Below are 21,540 nucleotides of genomic sequence, written 5' to 3' on the forward strand. Positions count from 1 at the left end.
GCCCTAATTCCAACCCTAACTCTAATTCCAACCCTAACACTAAGGCTATGTGCCCACAATGCGGATTCGTGTGAGATTTTTCTGCACGATTTTTGAAAAATCTGCAGGTAAAAGGCACTGTGTTTTACCTGCGGATTTACAGCAGATTTCCAGTGTTTTTTTGTGCGGATTTCACCTGCGGATTCCTATTGAGGAACAGGTGTAAAACGCTGCGGAATCCGCACAAAGAATTGACATGCTGCGGAAAATACAACGCAGCGTTTCTGCACGGAATTTTCCGCACCATGGGCACAGCGGATTTGGTTTTCCTTAGGTGTACATGGTACTGTAAACCTGATGGAAAACTGCTTCGAATTCGCAGCGGCCAATCCGCTGCGGATCCGCGGCCAATCCGCTGCGGATCCGCGGCCAATCCGCTGCGGATCCGCGGCCGATCCGCTCTGTGTGCACATGCCATAACCCTACCCCTAACCCTACCCGTAACCCTAACCCTACCCCTAACCCTACCCCTAGTTCTAACCCTAACCCTAGTGGAAAAAAAAAAAAAAAAAATTCTTTATTTTATTATTGTCCCTATGGGGGTGATAAAGGGGGGGGGGTTTTATTTATTATTTTTTTTATTTTGATCGCTGTGATAGAACCTACCACAGCGATCAAAATGTACCTGTAAGGAATCTGCCGACTGGCAGATTCGGCGGGCGCACTGAGCATGCGCCCGCCATTTTCCAAGATGGCGGCGCCCAGGGAGGAGACGGCCGGACACCGGGAGGATCGGTAAGTATGAAGGGGTGGTGGGGGGGTGGATCGGAGCACAGGGGGGGTGATCGGAGCACAGGGGGGGGGGATCTGAGCAAGGAGGGAGCGGACAGCAGGACGGGGGAGCCGGCAGGCGGACGGAGGGGACCGGAGGACTAACGGAGCACTGGGGGGGCGATCGGTGGGTGTGGGGGGGGGCACTTTAGTATTTCCAGCCATGGCCGATGTTATTGCAGCATCGGCCATGGCTGGATTGTAATATTTCACCAGTTTTTTAGGTGAAATATTACAAATCGCTCTGATTGGCAGTTTCACTTTCAACAGCCAATCAGAGCGATCGTAGCCACGGGGGGGTGAAGCCACCCCCCCTGGGCTGAAGCACCACTCCCCCTCTCCCTGCAGATCGGGTAAAATAGGAGTTAACCCCTTCACCCGATCTGCAGGGACGCGATCATTCCATGACGCATACGCTGCGTCATAGGTCGTTTTGGCACCGACTTTCATGACGCAGCGTATGCGTCAAAGGTCGTTAAGGGGTTAATAACCAGGCCAATTTTTACAATTCTGACCACTGTCCCTTTATGAGGTTATAACTGTGGAACGCTTCAACGGATCCTGGTGATTGTGACACTGTTTTCTCGTGACATATTGTACTTCATGACAGTGGTAAAACTTCTTTGATATTACCTGCGTTTATTTGTGGGGGAAAAAAATGGAAATTGGGAAAAATTTCGCAATTTTCCAACTTTTAATTTTTATGCCCTTAAATCACAGAGATGTGTCACACAAAATACTTAATAAGTAACATTTCCCACATGTCTACTTTACATCAGCACAATTTTGGAACCCAATTTTTTTTTTTTTGTTAGGGAGTTATAAGGGTTAAAAGTTGACCAGCAATTTCTCATTTTTTTTTTTTTTTTTTTTTTTTTTTTAGGGACATCACATCACATTTCAAGTCACTTTGAGGGGTCTATATGATTGACACCATTCTAAAAACTGCACCCCTCAAGGTGCTCAAAACCATACTCAAGAAGTTTATTAACCCTTCAGGTGTTTCACAGGAACTTTTGGAATGTTTAAAAAAAAATATGAACATTTAACCTTTTTTCACAAAAAAATGTACTTCAGCTCCAATTTGTTTTATTTTACCAAGGGTAACAGGGGAAATTGGACTGCAAAAGTTGTCCAATTTGTCCTCAGTATGCCGATACCCCATATGTGGGGGGGAACCACTATTTGGGCGCATGGCAGAGCTCGGAAGGGAAAAAGCACCGTTTGGAATGCAGACCTAGATGGAATGGTCTGCAGGCGTCACGTTGCATTTGCAGAGCCCCTGATGTACCTAAACAGTAGAAACCCCCCACAAGTGACCCCATATTGGAAACCAGGAAGGAACTTATCTAAATGTGTTGTGAGAACTTTGAACCCCCAAGTGTTTCGCTAGTTTGTAATGCAGAGCCGCGAAAACAAAAAAATCATTTTTTTCCCCGCAAAAATGAATTTTAGCCCCCAAATTTTTATTTTACCAAGAGTAGCAAGAGAAATTGAACCCCAAAAGTTGTTGTCCAATTTGTCCCAAGTACGCTGATACCCCCATATGTTGGGGTAAACCACTGTTTGGGCGCACGGGAGAGCTCGGAAGGAGCACCATTTTACTTGTTCATGTCGCGTTTGGAGAGCCCCTGATGTGCCTAAACAGTGGAAACCCCCCAATTCTAACTGAAACCCTATCCCAAACACGCCCCTAACCCTAATTCCAACCACACCCCTAACCCCAACACACCCCTAATCCCAACCCTAACCACACCCCTAACTCCAACACACCCCTAACCCTAATCCCAACCATAATCCTAACCACACCCCTAAACCTGACACACCCCTAACACTAATCCCAACCGTAAATGTAATCCAAAACCCTAACGGGAAAATGGAAATAAATACATTTATTTTATTTTATTATTTTTCCCTAAGGCGGAGATAATGGGGGGTTTGATTTACTATTTATAGCGGGGGTTCTTAGCGGATTTTTATGATTGACAGCTGTCACACGCTAAAAGACGCTTTTTATAGCAAAAAAATAGTTTTTGCGTCTCCACATTTTGAGAGCTATAATTTTTCAATATTTTGGTCCAGAGTCATGTGAGGTCTTGTTTTTTTGCGGGACGAGTTGACTTTTTTATTGGTAACATTTTCGGGCACGTGACATTTTTTGATCGCTTTTTATTCTGATTTTTGTGAGGCAGAATGACCAAAAGCCAAAAAAACAGCTATTCATGATTTTTTTTTTTTTTTTTGGGGGGGGGGGGGCGCGCGGCATTTATACCGTTCCACGTTTGGTAAAATTGATAAAAGCAGTTTTAGTCTTCGGGTCAGTACGATTACAGCGATGGCTGATTTGTATAATTTTTTTATGTTTTGGCTCTTTTATACGATAAAAACTATTTTATATAAAAAATAATTATTTCTGAGGACTATAACTTTTTAATTTTTCGCTGATGACGCTGTATGGCGGCTCTTTTTGCGGGACAAGATGACGTTTTCAGCGGTACCATGGTTATTTATATCCGTCTTTTGATCGCGTGTTATTCCACTTTTTGTTCGGCAGTATGATAATAAAGCGTTGTTTTTGCCTTTTTTTATTTAAACGGCGTTCACTGAAGGGGTTAACTGACACCCAAGATGGTGCACCACCACATTAAGGGTGTCAGGTCCGAGCATTCCTACATGAACAGTTTCCTGGAAAGTGGATTGGTCATCTTGGGCCAGTTGAATGGCCACCAAGGTCTTCCGATCTGACCCCCTTAGACTTATCTTTGGGGCCATGCTGTGAAGATACGAGATGTGCAGCATCTGAAACAACGGATACTGGAAGCCTGTGCTAGCATTTCTTCTGCGGTGTTGCTATCAGTGTGCCAAGAGTGGGAGAAGAGGGTTGCATTGACAATCCAACACAATGGACAGCACTTTGAACACATTTTATAAGTGGTCATAAACTTGTAAATAACTCAATCCGGCATGGCTGGAATATATCAATATGAATACTATAAAGGAAGAATTGGAGGAGTATTGGCGGATTAATCAAGGGAGTGCTGATAGTCGGGTGGTGTGGGACGTTATGAAAGTGGTCCGAAGGTATCTTTTGTTTCAAGAGATTTCCAGGTGTAGGTCGAAATCTAAGCAAGAAGATAGGGAAATAATAGGAACCTTGGAGAGAGTGGAGGGATATGGTATTAGACTCGTCAGCAGAAAATCAGAGTAGGCTAAGGGGTGCACAGGAAGAGGTTAATAAGGTGTATTTGAGGAAATCGGAGAGGAGGGCCTTTCAGAAAATGCAATTTTTTACGATGAAGATGAAAAAGTGGAGCATCTGTTGTCAGTGGTGGTAGCGGTGCAGAGGGAATCGTCTCATGTATATAAATTGAAGACTGACGAGGTAAGGGAGGTGGGGGACACAGTGTATTTTGGGGGAATTTAGACGGTCCTATAATTCTATAATCAGTTATATTCATCGGGATCGGGGGACTCATTGGGAGACAGAGGGTTTTCTTGAGGAAGCAGAACTCCCGAGTATTAAAGAAAGTGATAGGGGGAGATTGGAAGCGCCCATAACAAAAGAAGATATTGAAATAGCTATTATATCTATGGCAAATAATAAGTCCCCGGGGCAGATGGTTTCCCGAGTGAAATTTATAAACAATTAATTGAGCTGGTAACACCCAGATTGCAAAAGGTTTTTGAAGAGGCTCTATGGGAGGGTGAATTACCAGGGTCCATGATGGAGGCGGTGGCTATTCCGAAAGAGGGAAGAGATCCAGGGTTGGCAGAATCTTATAGGCCCATCTCGTTGCTGACGGTGGATGTAAAGATTTTGGCTAAAATTTTGGCTAGCCGTTTGGCAAGTATGGTTCAGGATCTTGTTCATCCTGGCCAATCCGGATTTATGCCAAATAAATCTACGGGATTAATTTGCGTAGACTTTTTCTGAATTTGCAGCTGCCGTCGGACAACAGGGGCAGTAGAGTTGTGTTATCATTGGACGCGCGTAAAGCGTTTGATAGTGTTGAGTGGCAGTATCTTTGGAGGGTGTTGGAACGCCTTGGTACGACCTTTATATCATGGATACGGTTGCTATATACTTCCCCGACCGCTAGGGTTAGAGTTAATGGGCAAGTGTCTGGGAGTTTTGCGCTTCATAGGGGGACTAGGCAGGGGTGTCCGCTGTCCCAGCTACTTTTTACTTTGGCAGTGGAGCCCTTGGCGCAGACAATTAGAAGGACGGCCTCGGTTAAAGGGTTTAGATATGGCTTGGTAGAGGAAAATGTATCACTGTATGCAGATGATGTGTTGCTTTTTTTGGAGGATTCCGGAGAGTCATTGTTGAAAGCAATGGATATTATTAAAACATTCAGGTCTATATAGGGATTAGAAATTAACTGGGAAAAATCCACTGTCATGGCTGTAGATGATTGTGTTGTTGATTTGCCAGTGTCGGGTGACGGTAGTAGGTTGGCAGCGGTGCGACAGTTTAAATACCTGGGCATTCAGGTGGCACTTCCGATTTCGAGCTATGTAGATTTGAATCTGCTTCCACTGCTAAGTTTAGGAGTAAAGTAGGGGCATGGTATAAACTGTATCTTTCAGTAGTGGGAAGAATTAAGATGATTTTGATGCCCCAACTTCTGTACGTCTTGCACAATGCCCCTATCTGGTTCTCTAGGCGGTGGTTTCGTACTATTGACTCTATATTTAGGGATCTTGTGTGGGGAAAAAAGCAGCCGAGGATCAGACTTGAGATATTGCAGAGGCCCAAGGATGGAAGGAGATTGGCACTTCCGAACCCTTGGATTTATTACTTAGCTGCTCAGGGCCAACAGATAAGGGGGTGGAGGGATGTGTCTGGGGTGGTTCAATACAAAGGGTCTTGGTCCAGGTGATGGGGAGGGATCCCTTGGTTCAGGGGTTGGAAGCAGGAAGATGGGTTTGGAGTATCCTACTTTAGAGCTGAAAAAAAATAAGTCTGGGAGGCAATTAAAAAGATTAGGGGTTTGGAGCACTTAAATTTTTCCCCGATACGGCAAATGAGACTCTACCGGAATTTGCTAAAATGGGAAAATTAAAAAATTGGATGAGACTGGGAGTACAGTACATGGTTCAGGAGCAGGACACGCAGGGACTGGTGCCCTTCGGAAAGTTGTAGGAGGATTATGGGCTACTGGAGGTCTGCAGATTTCAATATGGGCAGTTCAGGCATGCTTATGTCATGCAGAGTAGGAGGATGAATATGGAGATTCACAAGGATCTATTGCTTGATTACGTCTGTGCAGAGTGGGGAACAAAGGGTAGTGTCGGGTATTTATAAGGATCTAATGCATACTTTTTTAAATAATTATCCTATTCGAGAACAGGGGAAATGGGAGGAGGAGTTGGGTAGGATAGAGGAAGATAAATGGGAAGGGATTATGGAATATATACCCCAATTATCACTGAGTGAACCGAGCAGACTCTCGCAGATGAATGTACTCCATAGAGTATATAGGACTCCTGAATGGCTGTATAGAGTGGGTCTGAGACAGACTTCTGAGTGTCCTCTGTGCCAAATGGAGGGGGCTGGAATTCTCCATGTTATGGCAGTGTCCAAATCTGAACCCATATTGGACAGCTTAATGCCTTAGGAGCGTATGGTTGTAGGATTGAGAGGGATCCTGTGGTGTGTATGCTGGGATATGTGGAGGAGGTCCGCGTACATAATAAATATAAGGTGGCAATAGCTAGATTACCATATATTGCTAAACTAACCATATTGAAACTAATTGCCAGATACTGTATAAATGAAGATCCGCTGACGTTGAGGGAGTTTCTCAGACAGTGACTCTATTGTGAATATGGAAAAAAACATTTATGTTAAGAGAAAAGGCATAACAGCATTTGAGACATTGTTGACACCTCGGGTGGAGAGAAGATGACCCTGAACTTAGGTTACACGATGCTACTCTTGTATCTAATGGGGGGGGAAGGGAAGGGAGGAAATTTCTGAAACGACTGACTATTGTTAATGTAATGTCTATTGTGATTTTTATTGCTTTGTACCTTGAATTTGGTTAAATAAAAATGTATCTGATTTAAAACAAAAAACTTGTAAATAACTCATGAAAGAATAAAGTTACGTTAAGGCTGTGTGCACACGTAGCAGATTTTTTGCGTTTTTTTCACGGTTTTTCGCTATAAAAACGCTATAAAACCGCGAAAAAAACGCTCACATTAAGCATCCTATTTTATAGAATGCAATCCGCATTTTTTGTGCACATGCTGCATTTTTTTCCTGAGCGGAATCGCATTCCAGAAAGAAACGCAGCATGTTCATTAAATTTGCGGAATCGCGGGGATTCCGCACACCTAGGAATGCATTGATCTGCTTACTTCCCGCATGGGGCTATGCCCACCATGCGGGAAGTAAGCAGATCATGTGCGGTTGGTACCCAGGGTGGAGGAGTGGAGACTTTCTGCCACGGACTGGGCACCATATAATTGTAAAAAAAAAAAAAAAAAAAAAAAAAAAAAAAGAATTAAAATAAATAGCGATATACTCACCTTCTGATGGCCCCGGAGTCTTCCCGCCTCTCAGCGGTGCACGCGGCCACCTCCGTTCCTGTAGATGCTTTGTGTGAATGTGAAGGACCTGCGATGACGTCGCGGTCACGTGACGTCATCGCAGGTCCTGCACACAAAGCATCTCTAGGAACGGAAGCCGCTGAGGAGATTGGGGGCCATCAGAAGGGGAGTATAACCATTTTTTTTTATTATTTTTAACATTATATCTTACTATTGATGCTGCATAGGCAGCATCAATAGTAAAAAGTTGGTCACACTTGTCAAACACTGTTTGACAAGTGTGACCAACCTGTCAATCAGTTTTCCAAGTGATGCTACAGATCGCTTGAAAAACGCTAGCATTCTGCAAGCTAATTATGCTTGCAAAACGCTAGTTTTTAGCAGGAATATGCATGCCAATTCCGCATGCGATATACCCGCGGCAGAAGTTGCAGAATTGCTGCGGAAATTTCTGCGGCAATTCTGCGACGTGTGCACTCAGCCATAAACCAAGCACACCATTGTTTTTCTTGTGAAATTCTCAGTGCTGAAGCACTGCTATGTATAGCACAGGCAACCGAAAATATGAATATAAGAAAAAAAACTCACAAAAGCTCAAATCACCCCCATTTCCTGTTTCAAAATACAAAAAAAAAAAAACACTTTTTGTTACGCTGCATTCAGAGATGTCTGCTCGATCCAAATCTAAAAAATTAATCCAATCCGTAAACGACGTAACAAAGAAAACAAAAAAAAATGCCAGAATTACGTTTTGTTTTTTAGTTGCCGCCACATTGCAATGAAAAGCAACCAAAACATATCTACCCCAAAATGGTATCAATATAAAGGTCAGCTCAGGGTGCAAAAAAAATAAACCCTCACCCGAACCCAGAAAAATTAAAATGCTACAGGTCTCGGAAAATGGCTACCTGTGCATTTCAAATTCCCCCCCATTTTCCAGTACACTATATGGTAAAATCAATGGTGTCACTACAGTACAACTCGTCCCACGTGTTATATTCATGGAAAAATAAAGTTCTTGCTCTGGAAAGAAAAGGAGGGGAAAAAAGAAAAATGCAAAAACGAAAAATCACAGGCTATAAAATGATTAAGTCTGCCCTTTTCCAAGGGAAACGTTGGGTCGAAAAAGAAAGATGGATGGAGGCAATGGTCATAGCATTTTCTTACAATTACCCTATTATCTATATATAATATTACACCCAAGAACATACATAATTACCTCAAAGTAATAAATTATTAATACAATCTAGATAACCCTGGCCTTTAGGACTGGTTTGAGGGTACCGGCATAAGTGAACCCATTTTACAAACTACCCCAGAATCCCAATGAATTCATCTCTGGGTACAGTGAGCCTATTGACTCCACATGTGCCTCACAGAATGTTATTTATTAACCATTTTGTGTGATATAACTGATTTAAAGGGCATAACAATTAAAGGGAACCTGTCACCACGTTTTTGGAAGATGGGATAAAAATAGCGTTAAATAGGGGCAGAGGTGGGCGTTACATTAGTGTGTGTGTTATGCGTTTATTACCCACCTAAGTTGCCGAAATAACTTTGCAAAGTCTCCGTTTTCGCCTGTCAATCAGGCTGGTCAGGTCGCATGGGCGTTGTCTTCCCCCAGATTTGGCGTAGTTTTCCGTTGGTGGCGTAGTGGTGTGCGCATGCCCAAAGTCCGGAATCCTCTTCCAGGGGATTTAAAATAGCGCGGTGTTCGTTATTGCATTGGTGATCGGTGGGCGCGGCCATCTTCCTTTGGCCGCGCGTGCGCAGAAGCGGCGCTCTGCTGGCCGCGGCTTCAGGAAAATGGCCGCCGCGATATCCATCTGCGCACGCGCGGCATCCCGCGGCCATTTTCCTGAAGCCGCGGCCAGCAGAGCGCCGCTTCTGCGCACGCGCGGCCAAAGGAAGATGGCCGCGCCCACCGATCACCAATGCAATAACGAACACCGCGCTATTTTAAATCCCCTGGAAGAGGATTCCGGACTTTAGGCATGCGCACACCACTACGCCACCAACGGAAAACTACGCCAAATCTGGGTGAAGACACCACGCCCATGTGACCTGACCAGCCTGATTGACAGGCGAAAACGGAGACTTTGCAAAGTTATTTCGGCAACTTAGGTGGGTAATAAACGCATAACACACACACTAATGTAATGCCCACCTCTGCCCCTATTTAACGCTATTTTTATCCCATCTTCCAAAAACGTGGTGACAGGTTCCCTTTAAGTTTGAAAATTGCTAACTGGCGCAGTCAGTCCTGTTTCTAGTGCGGCCAGATGCAGAACTGTCTCCTGTCTTCTTGTTCACACTCGTAGCCATCTTCAACATCCAAGTTGTCCGTACTGACCAGCAGTCTCCCTATCCTGCTAGACAGTGACCTTGGTCAAGTCTCCCAGTTTCAAATAACCCGACCCCTCAGAACAGCAGTTGCAGTATCGGTGCCCACCTACGAGTGGTACTTGGTGGCTACTTGCAGCCCAGTCTGTCTCCACCATCAGGAGCTCCAGTGAACACCAGGTAACTGCCGCTTAGCTACACCTCTTCCTAAGCAGGTCCAGCCCTGTGACACAGTGGGTCCACGAACCACGTGTGCCACCTGCAGGCGTGATAGCGAACTTTGGGAAGTGGAATGGACAAACCAATAGTAGGTAAAAAAAACAGCTTTACAGGGCAGAAAAAGTACATTTTGTGACATACTTACCTCACTGATTCATTTTTTACTCCACCACTGGGCTCTTCAAATAACCACGCACCTCACAGATCTTGACTAACAATGTTGTATACCAAAGAAGTCTACAGTAATCAATCTCTGACCACAAGAGGGTGGAACTCAGGGCAAACGCTCTAATGGTTGTGGGATTCCATTAACTATCCTGGGGTCCAGAGAATTGGTACCCGACATACGATTAATTCACGGTCATTTAGTTTGTGCATACCAGCCACCACAATTTTAACCACAGAAACTATAGAATTGCATACAATAACATTTTTTCACCAGTAATAGTAGTCTATATTCCTGACTGCTAAAGAAAAAAAACTACTCGTACCTTGCCATAATTCTTATAATACCTCCTGAATTTTCTCTAGCAACCCTATCTGAACATGAACTATTTGGTCAGTATATTACCATCTAATAGCCTTACTTACTGCATTAGTAGAGGTGTCTGTTGAGTCACTGCTATTTCTATCACAGCGTAAGCCACTTATCACCCACCACGAGAGGCTTTCATCAAAGGTTAATGAAATACTGTCTGACTTATGTCTCTTTCTCTGTTGCTCTGATGGTTGACCATTTGAAGAATTTTCTTCTAAGCAAAATAAAAGAAAATAATAAACTCCATAAGCAACTGTTTAGAAAACACACCTCTGTTGTGCACGGCCACTGGTGCCATATTCAGATGTTCAATACAAAGAAAATTACCAGATTCACTTGGGCTTTTCTTGGAGGAAGATGCCGAGGGGGTTAACTTCTCCTGAAGCTCCTCAGATGAATCCTTTAATAAGGAAGCAATACATTATGCCAGCTACAATACACAAGATTAGCAAGTCATATTTTTTTTGTAGAAGACGTACTTGAACAGAGCTTTCGGGTTGTGAAAAACTTGCTTCTTTTGCAAACGTATCTACACAGCAATCTGCAAGAAAACACTATTATTGGTGCAGGAAGGTCACAGTCAAAAAGCAAACTTAACAGTTGAAAATCTAAGCTTGAAGCAATGGGTCACAGAAAACCCCCACACATAAGCACCCCCTCTTCATAGCAAACAAAATAAGTCTCTGCTGAGGGATTATGAATTGAATTTATCATGTGGCAGTACTTGGGAGTAGTATGCCGTAACTAAACTAAAAATGTGCAATCTTAAAGTGAGTAAAACCAAGTTGTAAGGTACCATTTCATCCCACTTGGAATTATTTCCCAGTCTAAGCAAATTATATGGCAAAATAAACGGTGTCATTCAAAAAGTACCGCTTGTCCTGCAGAAAGGAAGCCCTCGTTCAGCTGTACCACTTAAAAAGTAACACTGACTCTTATAACCCCTTATCCAAGAAGTATCGTTTCTAGCATGTCGATCTCCGCAAGGAGAGTTCTAGCTCTCTTCCTCTCTGAAGAGACAGTTTGCATAATTAGCAAATTACCCAGAGGAGCATTGCGGCTTTCAGTCTCCTCATCTCGGCATGCTTAACATGTCACTTCTCTGCAAGGAGAAATGATACTTCTTGGATATCGGTCGGAGGCCTTTTTCACAGCCAAACCAGATCTCCGCTTTGCACTGACGAGGGGCAGTACCCCGAAACACAGTGTCTGCAAATTGAGATTCTGGTTTGGCGATTATCCTAAGGGTATGTGCACACTCTGCTGATTTTGCTGCTGATCTGCAGCGGTTTTGACGCTGCGGATCTGCAGCTGTTTTCCATGAGTTTACAGTACAATGTAAATCTATGGAAAACAAATTCCGCAGTGCACATGCTGCGGAAAAAACACGCGGAAACGCAGCGGTTTACATACCTAAGCATGTCAATTCTTTGTGCGGATTCCACTGCGGTTTACACCTGCTCCATAATAGGAATCTGCAGGTGTAAAACCGCAGGTGGATTCCGCACAAAAACCACAGGTAATTCGCAGTGCGGTTTACCTGCGGATTTACAAAAACAGGTGAGAAAAAAATCCGCAGATATCCCACCTACGTGTGCACATACCCATAGTCATGTGACAAGGCTCGTTAAAGGGTCAACATTGACTTGTAGGATTGCTACCTTCCAATAGGTGGCACTAGAGTTCTAGCTCTCTTCCTGTCTGAAGAGACAATGTGCATAATTCGCTTATAACCCCTTAAGGTACCGTCACACTAGGCGATATCGCCAGCGATCCGTGACGTTGCAGTGACCTGGATAGCGATATCGCTGTATTTGACACGCAGCAGCGATCTGGATCCCGCTGTGAAATTGCTGGTCGCTGCTAGAAGGTCTGCACTTTATTTGGTCGCTAGGTCGCCGTGTATCGCCGTGTTTGACAGCAAAAGCAAGGATACCAGCGATATTTTACACTGGTAACCAGGGTAAACATCGGGTTACTAAGCGCAGGGCCGCGCTTAGTAACCCGATGTTTACCCTGGTTACCAGCGTAAAAGTTAAAAAAACAAACAGCACATACTCACCAGCGCGTCCCCCAGCCTCTGCTTCCTGACACTGACTGAGCGCCGGCCCTAAACTGAAAGTGAAAGCACAGCGGTGACGTCACCGCTGTGCTGTTAGGGCCAGAGCTCAGTCAGTGTCAGGAAGCAGACGCTGGGGGACGCGCTGGTGAGTATGTGCTGTTTGTTTTTTTAACTTTTACGCTGGTAACCAGGGTAAACATCGGGTTACTAAGCGCGGCCCTGCGCTTAGCAACCCGATGCTTACCCTGGTTACCCGGGGACCTCGGCATCGTTGGTCGCTGGAGAGCGGTCTGTGTGACAGCTCTCCAGCGACCAAACAGCGACGCTGCAGCGATCGGCATCGCTGTCGCTATCGCTGCAGCGTCGCTTAATGTGACGGTACCTTAAGTGACAAAGCCACTTTTGTACTTAATGACCGGGCCAATTTTTACAATTCTGACCACTGTCTCTTTATGAGGTTATAACTCACTCTTTAATGGATCCCAGTGATTCTGGCACTGATTTTTTGTAACATATTGTACTTCATATGTTAGTGGGAACATTTCTTCGATATGACTTGTGTTTATTTATAAAAAAAAAAAAAAAAATGGAAATATGCCGAAAATTTAGCAATTTTCAAACTTTGAATTTTTATGCCCTTAAATAATAAAAAAATTAATAACAATTTCCCACATGTCTACTTTACCTAAGCACAATTTTGGAAACAACATTTGTTAGGAAGTTATAAGGGTTAAAATTGACCAGCGATTTCTCATTTTTACAACACCATTTTTTTATTTTTAGGGACCACATCACATTTGAAGACACTTTGAGGGGTCTATATGATAGAAAATACCCAAAAGTGACACCATTCTAAAAACTGCACCCCTCAAGGTGCTCAAAAACCACATTCAAGAAGTTAATAAACCCTTTACATGCTTCACAGCAACGTGGAAGGAAAAAATTGAACATTTAACTTTTTTCACAAACATTTTAATTCAGAACCAGTTTTTTTATTTTCACAAGAGTAAAAAGATAAAATGAACCACAAAATTTGTTGTGAAATTTCTCCTGAATACGCCAATACCCATATGTGGGGGAAAACCACTGTCTCGGCGCACGGCAGAGCTCGGAAGGGAAGGAGCGCCGTTTGACTTTTTCAATGCAGAATTGGCTGGAATTGAGATCGGACGCCATGTCACGTTTGGAGAGACCTTGATGTGCCTAAACAGTGGAAACCCCCCACAAGTGACACAATTTTGGAAACTAGACCACCCAAGGATCTTATCTAGATGTTTGGTGAGCACTTTGAACCCCCAATTGTTACAATAAAGTTTATAATGTAGAGCAGTGAAAATTAAAAAAAAAAAAAACCTTTTCCACCAAAATTTTTAGCCTCCAATTTATTTTCACAAGGGTGTCCGGAGAAATTGGACCCCAAAAGTTGTTGTGTAATTTGTCCTGAGTGCGCCGATACCCCATATGTGGGGGGAACCACTGTTTGGGCGCACGGCAGCGCTCGGAAGGGAAGAAGCACCATTTGACTTTTTCAAAGCAGAATTGGCTGGAATTGAGATCGGACGCCATGTCGTGTTTGGAGAGCCCCTGATGTGCCTAAACAGTGGAAACCCCCCAATTCTAACTCCAACCCTAACACACCCCTAACCCTAATCCCAACCCTAACTCCAACACACCGCTAACCACAAATCTAACCCCGACACACCCCTAACCCTAACTTTAGCCCCAACCCTTACCCTAATGGAAAAATGAAAATATATATTTTTTATTTCATTATCTTTCTCCTACTGTTGCCGGGTGCCAGAACTCGGCGGGTGCACTGCGCATGCCCCCAGGGACACCGAGAGGTACCGAGGGGATATCATGGACCCCATTTCTCTCTCTCGGTAAAAACCTACCCGAATCATGTTCTCAGGGGTCTCGGCTACCCCCGGCAGTCGAGACCCCAGAGAAATTCCAACTCTGGGGTGCACTATACACCCTTAACTGCCCTTGTGAAAAGGCATATCGGCGGTCATTAAGGGGATAAGAAAGTGAGGAAACACAAAAGTGCAAAAATGAACACTAAGCCAGTTCTTAAGGGGATAATTATAGTGTAACCACAAATTGTCAATACCCAGCTTTTGAGAACAAACATTATATATAGAGTTGACAAAGGCAATGCGGTTTAGTTCAAGCATGCAGTTTTACTGCATTCATAAAACTCCAAAAGGATTCAAAATAAAGATGGCCTCTTGTGGGCACAAAGGTATAACAGCACAAACAGTTCATTCAGCAGGCACATGTGTCAGGGCGGGCTCACCAGAACACATTACAGTCCTTTCACACTCAACTTCTAGCTAAGCGTGGTTTCACACCTCCTGATATTTCAAATACCAAAAAAACAGTACCGCAGATACAGTGCCCATGTGTACTATACCTTGGCAACCGTGTGCCACATCAGTATCACACATACCGGCGCCTGGGAAGCAGCGGTACAGTTAGTGCTGTTCTCCGTGCTGGGGACCGCTTGCATCATTCTCCCCTGCTAGTGCTGAACTCATCGAGCATCGAGGTTACCCCACCGGGCTGAACTGTGGTGACCTCAGCACTGTGAGAAAAAGTTAGTGAGTTCACCGCAGTTCAAAGATCTGCGGTGAGCTCACTGTGCTGAACTATGGTGAACTCACTGACTCACGTTCTGCTGTTAACAATAACTTGAGGGCATTGCAGATTCCAGCATTGAGCTACATGCTATCATTTTAATAAAATCTGTTATCTGCTGCAGATATAGCAGTTCTCTGAATACTGTATGTAAAGTGCTGCGGGAAAAAAAATAAATAAATAAAAAAATTATATATATATATATACACACACATACATATATACATACTCACCGGCCACTTTATTAGGTACACCTGTCCAACTTCTTGTTAACACTTAATTTCTAATCAGCCAATCACATGGCGGCAACTCAGTGCATTTAGGCATGTAGGCATGGTCAAGACAATCTCCTGCAGTTCAAACCGAGCATCAGTATGGGGAAGAAAGGTGATTTGAGTGCCTTTGAACGTGGCATGGTTGTTGGTGCCAGAAGGGCTGGTCTGAGTATTTCAGAAACTGCTGATCTACTGGGATTTTCACGCACAACCATCTCTAGGGTTTACAGAGAATGGTCCGAAAAAGAAAAAAAAATCCAGTGAGCGGCAGTTCTGTGGGCGGAAATGCCTTGTTGATGCCAGAGGTCAGAGGAGAATGGGCAGACTGGTTCGAGCTGATAGAAAGGCAACAGTGACTCAAATCGCCACCCGTTACAACCAAGGTAGGCCTAAGAGCATCTCTGAACGCACAGTGCGTCGAACTTTGAGGCAGATGGGCTACAGCAGCAGAAGACCACACCGGGTACCACTCCTTTCAGCTAAGAACAGGAAACTGAGGCTACAATTTGTACAAGCTCATCGAAATTGGACAGTAGATTGGAAAAACGTTGCTTGGTCTGATGAGTCTCGATTTCTGCTGCGACATTCGGATGGTAGGGTCAGAATTTGGCGTAAACAACATGAAAGCATGGATCCATCCTGCCTTGTATGGAGCATCTTTGGGATGTGCAGCCGACAAATCTGCGGCAACTGTGTGATGCCATCATGTCAATATGGACCAAAATCTCTGAGGAATGCTTCCAGCACCTTGTTGAATCTATGCCACGAAGAATTGAGGCAGTTCTGAAGGCAAAAGGGGGTCCAACCCGTTACTAGCATGGTGTACCTAATAAAGTGGCCGGTGAGTGTGTAATTATATATATATATATATATATATATATATATATATATATATATATATATATATATATATATATATATATATATATATATACACATATATATATATACACACACATACATATACATACATACACATATACACAATGCATAGTAAAAAAAATAAATGCTGAGCTCTCTCTAACTCCGCCCACAGCACTGATTGGTAGCTTTCTGTGTACATTGTACACAGACAGAAAACTGCCAATCGGTGGTGTTAGCGGGGTTATACCGAGATCATAAATATGGAGCACTAAGGAGCAGGTTTACTACTGTGTTGCAGTTTGCAGCGTGCACATGTTCACATTGGGAGTGCTGATTGTTTTTTTTTTCCTCTGTTTGTATGGATGTGGCAGCATCCCAGGGTGGATAAAAATCAATGTTTTTTTAAAAAAATCAAAAAAATCGGATTTTTTTGATTTAAATCGGATTTTTGATTTAAATCGGATTTTTTTCAATAAACTGCTTTTTGAGGAAAATATTTTACCATCCAAAGGTTCTTCCATCATGAGATAAAGCTGAGTTGTTTAACTCAGTAGAATAAAGGCTGTATATGTGTAACATTCACAATGCCATGCTCTTCCAGAGGTTTCTGTAGGATGCTGACTATCCAACAAGTTTGGGCATGTCAACTGAATGGAAAAAGAAACTAAACCTAAACTAAAACTAGAAACTAAAATTAAAGGGGCAGTATGAACAAAATGTGGAGGCTATTAATAGTTTATACAATTAAGACATGCTGCTTTTAAACACCTACCTATTGCCATATAGTAAAACAAAAAAGATTTTTACTTACTTTGGGGTCCCCCCCTCACCCTGGTGTTAGATCGTTGCCCCTAGTTTCGTCCGTGTAACTATGGGCGCACATGCGCACTGCTCTCACTTCTCATTTTAATCGTGATTTATATTAAAAAAAAACCTTTTGATTTAAATCAGTGATTTAAATCATGATTAAAATCATGATTTAAATCGATCCGATTTAAATAGAAAAAAATCTTTTGATTTAAATCGTGATTTAAATCATGATTTAAATCGGCGTGATTTAAATCAATCCACCCTGCAGCATCCAGACTTATCTTGCACTCCTCCCATTGACCTTGCAGGTGGCGGTAATCAACTCTACCTGCCCATAAATTGTAGGCTTAAGGTACCTTCACACGAAGCGACGCTGCAGCGATAGCGACAACGATGCCGATCGCTGCAGCGTCGCTGTTTGATCGCTGGAGAGCTGTCACACAGACCGCTCTCCAGCGACCAACGATGCCGAGGTCCCCGGGTAACCAGGGTAAACATCGGGTTGCTAAGCGCAGGGCCGCGCTTAGTAACCCGATGTTTACCCTGGTTACCAGCGTAAAAGTTAAAAAAACAAACAGTACATGCTCACCTGCTCGTCCTCCAGCGTCTGCTTCCTGACACTGACTGAGCTCCGGCCCTAACAGCACAGCGGTGACGTCACCGCTGTGCTTTCAGTTTCACTTTAGGGCCGGCGCTCAGTAAGTGTCAGGAAGCAGACGTTTTGACGGGAGTGCTGATTGTTTTTTTTTTTTCCTCTGTTTGTATGGATGTGGCAGCATCCAGACTTATCTTGCACTCCTTCCATTGACCTTGCAGGTGGCGGTAATCAACTCTACCTGCCCATAAATTGTAGGCTTAGCCCAGAGTGACATGTTTTGTCGCTAGCCAGGACGCTGCAACGTCACGGATCGCTAGCGATGTCGTTTCGTGTGAAGGTACCTTTAGCCCAGAGTGACATGTTTTGTCCAGAGTTGTAGGCTGGTGGCCCAAGAGTGGCATGTACAGTAGAGTAGGACCCATCAGGGGGAGATCACCTTGCCGTGGTTGATGGGCATACATGAATTGGCCAATTTATGCGCTAAGAATCTCCATTTAACTGTAAGTTTTATGAAAAAATATTTTTGAGAAATGTATATTTGTCTGTGTTTTCACATGGCCGATTCATGTACATGTGCTGCTGTGATTTTTTTTATCTATGTGTTGCAGTTTGCAGTGCTGATTTTTTTTTTTTTTTCTATATATATCTACATATCTACATATCTACATATATATATACATATATATATATATATATATATATATATATATATATCTACACATATATATATATATATATATATATATATATATATATATATATATATATATATCTATATATATATATCTATATATCTACATCTATATATCTACATCTATATATCTATATCTACATCTATATCTATATCTATATCTACATCTATATCTACATAATATATATCTACATATACATATACACACACACACACACAATGCATAGTAAAAAAAATAAATGCTGAGCTCTCTTTAACTCCGCCCACAGCACTGATTGGTAGCTTTCTGTGTACATTGTACCCAGACAGAAAACTGCCAATCGGTGGTGTTAGCGGGGTTATACCAAGCTCATAAATATGGAGCACTAAGGAGCAGGTTTACTAGTCCTCGAGTGATGATATACGGTAATCACTTTTATCAGCCTATCAAAATTACAGTTAACAACCCATTAAGTGACATCACTGGATTCAGGGTCTCTGTCTCTACATTATGCTGCTCGCAGATTAGAAGGCAAAAAATATGGAGACAGAGTATCCTTTCCTTAAAAGGAATAACTGGAGTGTCATCGCCACTAACTATCAACAAAGTACAAGGTGGAAAAAACACTTTAATAGGAACCTGTCAGGTAAAAAAAAAAAACCTTATCCTGCAGATATAGGGCTAATGTGCAAGTTAATAGCGGTCTGAAGCTGTCTGGCAGCTGCACTGAAAAGCCCACTGACTCAAGCTTTCAGTCATAGGGGTGAGACATTGCGGCTTCAGTCACCGCTCAGTGCATAGTGACTTAAAATGAAACCCAATTGCAAATATGATTTAAAAAATGTATGCATTTAAGAAAAAAAAAAAAAATTGTCCTCAAATCTTTAAAGGTTCAGATTTAATAATTCTGTAGTTTTTAGACAGTATGAAACTGGACTACACAACCTAAAAGTAATCCAATTTTATCACAGTAATGTGCACAGCGTGGCCGCAGTTTTAAAGTTGACTTCAGGTTATTCACCAGTCCCTAACTACAAAAAGGGGTTTGGTAGGATGCAGCATTAAAGCTAGTGGTAGTTTAGGGGTGCTAGGACAGCAAACAGGTTCACTTTAAATCCTAACCATGCCAAAATGACAAATCGTGTGGTTTAGCCACAAACATATTATTAGTTATTAGTGGTAGGACATGATGTCAGATTAATAGCCAATTTGCTGATGTCAAGTTCCTCCTGCTGGAAAAGTTAGACTGTGTGCACATGATACATTTTTGCAGAGTTCTTCCATGCAGAAATGTGCCAAAACCGCTACGGAATCCTTGTGCCAGCTAATTAAATTAGAATTCTCAAGTGCTGTGCAAATGGTTAGTAATTTTCCTTGAGTATTTGCAGTGCATTTTTTTCTGACATGTCAATTCTTTGTGCGCATTTTAAGCGTTTTTCACCAACTGAGTCAGTCAAATACACAGCAAAAACACAGGTGAAAAAATGTTTGTGGATTTGCACAGTTTTTTCGGACTTCCTATGATGTTTCCCACGCTGTCATCTGCTACACCAGTGCGGCAGTTCTGATTAGCAGTAACGTTACCGCCGTCAAAGCACTACAGTCAGATGTCAGCGTTACCCCGCAGAGATAGTGTGACCCACGGTAAAAGGAAAAAATAAAATAAAAAATGTAAAATAATTAAATACATATTAAAGTTAAAAAAACAAAACAAACAAAACACACACACATACTCACCAAATACTAAATCCCCAATGCTCATGTCCCCTGTAAATCAAAAATAGCAAACTACAATATACTCACCTGTCCGCCGTAGTTCATGTAATCCAGAGTGCCCCACGTCGATCTCATTTGTAGAATAACAACATTGGGAGATGCAACGGCTCTACCCAGCTGCCGGCTACACACTGACAAGAGCACAGTGTATAGTGCTGAGCTGCCTTGAGAGAGGTCACACGAGTTCATCAACTGATGAGCCCCAGTGATATCACTTATGGCACCACCGCTGCGACAGAACTTTCTCACGCAGCGGTGGTGCTGTGAGATCACTGGGGCTCATCAGCTGATGAACTCGTGTGACTCTCACCACAGCTCAGCACTGCACACTGCAGGAGCAATTATCTCCTTTGTCAGTGTGTAGCCAGCTGACCTTGAGAGCTGTCACATCAGTGACTGCTCTCAAAGTAATCAGGATCATCTATTGGGCTGTGCGAAAATTAAAAATTACTTTTACTACAAGTAGATTAAGCTCAAAATGTTTCCTCTTCACCATTGCTAAAAGAAAAATGACCCCGAAAATTATGTACTCCCTCTCTACTGTTTGGGTCACATGACAGGGCTCAGAAGAGAAGGAGAGTCAGTTTACTTTTGGGTTCATAATTTGTGGGCACCATTTGCAGAGACATTAAGGTGCTAAAAAAGCAGCTTGAAAATTACAAATATGCCAGGTTTTGCTGCATTATTGGTGAATAAAACTAACCTTATTAAATGTGTACTGTAGATAAATCCCACATGTAAGCCTCCCCCTCCCAAAAATAGCAGCAAAAAAATGCTTTTTGAACGCAGCAATTGTACTGCCAAAAAGCAGGGGTGTTTTGCTGTAAAAAAAAAAAAAAAGGCCAGAATGTTGCGTGTGAACATAGCCTTATACATAACTATTTTTTTTAAGGTTTTGCGACTTTTCCACACTTAAAAAAAAAAATTGCTTCAATAGCTTTTTTTTTTTTTTTTTTTTGCCAGAGCTATATAGGGCTAAGGGGTAATGAAAAAAAGCTACATTTTGCCATGTTTTTATTATGTAATCCCTACAGTTTTACAGTTTTCACCATAGGTATTAAGTAATTTGTCGGTTGAGTTGTTATGAACACCGCAAAATCAATTATGAGTACGTTGATTTCTATTGTTTTTAATAGCAAAATATCTTTCCGATAAGTTTCACTTTTTTTTTAGCACCATTTTCTGATACCCGTAGCGTCTCCATTTTTCGTGATCTCAGGTTGGATGATTTTTTGCGTGCCGAGCTGACGTTTTAAATTATATCATTTTGGTGCAGATTCGATCTTTTGATCGCCTGTCATTGCATTTTAATACAATGTCGCGGCGACCAAAAAAACGTAATTTTGGCGTTTGGACTTTTTTCTCTCGCTACG

At 42.6% G+C, this 21,540-nt stretch overlaps 1 protein-coding gene across 6 annotated transcripts in view; it reads right to left on the reverse strand.

Annotated features, from left to right (window-relative positions):
- Positions 1–21,540, reverse strand: part of MDM2 (MDM2 proto-oncogene) — a 56,796-nt gene that overhangs the window by 17,324 nt on the left and 17,932 nt on the right. For 5 of the 6 annotated variants that reach the window (XM_077265250.1, XM_077265255.1, XM_077265254.1 and 2 more), the window contains exons 6-8: positions 10,951–11,012; positions 10,799–10,871; positions 10,525–10,685 (exon numbers count right to left, since the gene is read on the reverse strand). In XM_077265250.1, coding sequence (XP_077121365.1) covers positions 10,525–10,685; positions 10,799–10,871; positions 10,951–11,012 — 296 coding nt within the window. The remainder of the gene's footprint in view (positions 1–10,524; positions 10,686–10,798; positions 10,872–10,950; positions 11,013–21,540) is intronic. The other variant, XM_077265251.1, reaches the window with a different exon arrangement.

This window comes from Ranitomeya variabilis, chromosome 5 (assembly GCF_051348905.1).
Source record: "Ranitomeya variabilis isolate aRanVar5 chromosome 5, aRanVar5.hap1, whole genome shotgun sequence".
NCBI classification, from domain to species: Eukaryota; Metazoa; Chordata; class Amphibia; order Anura; family Dendrobatidae; genus Ranitomeya; species Ranitomeya variabilis.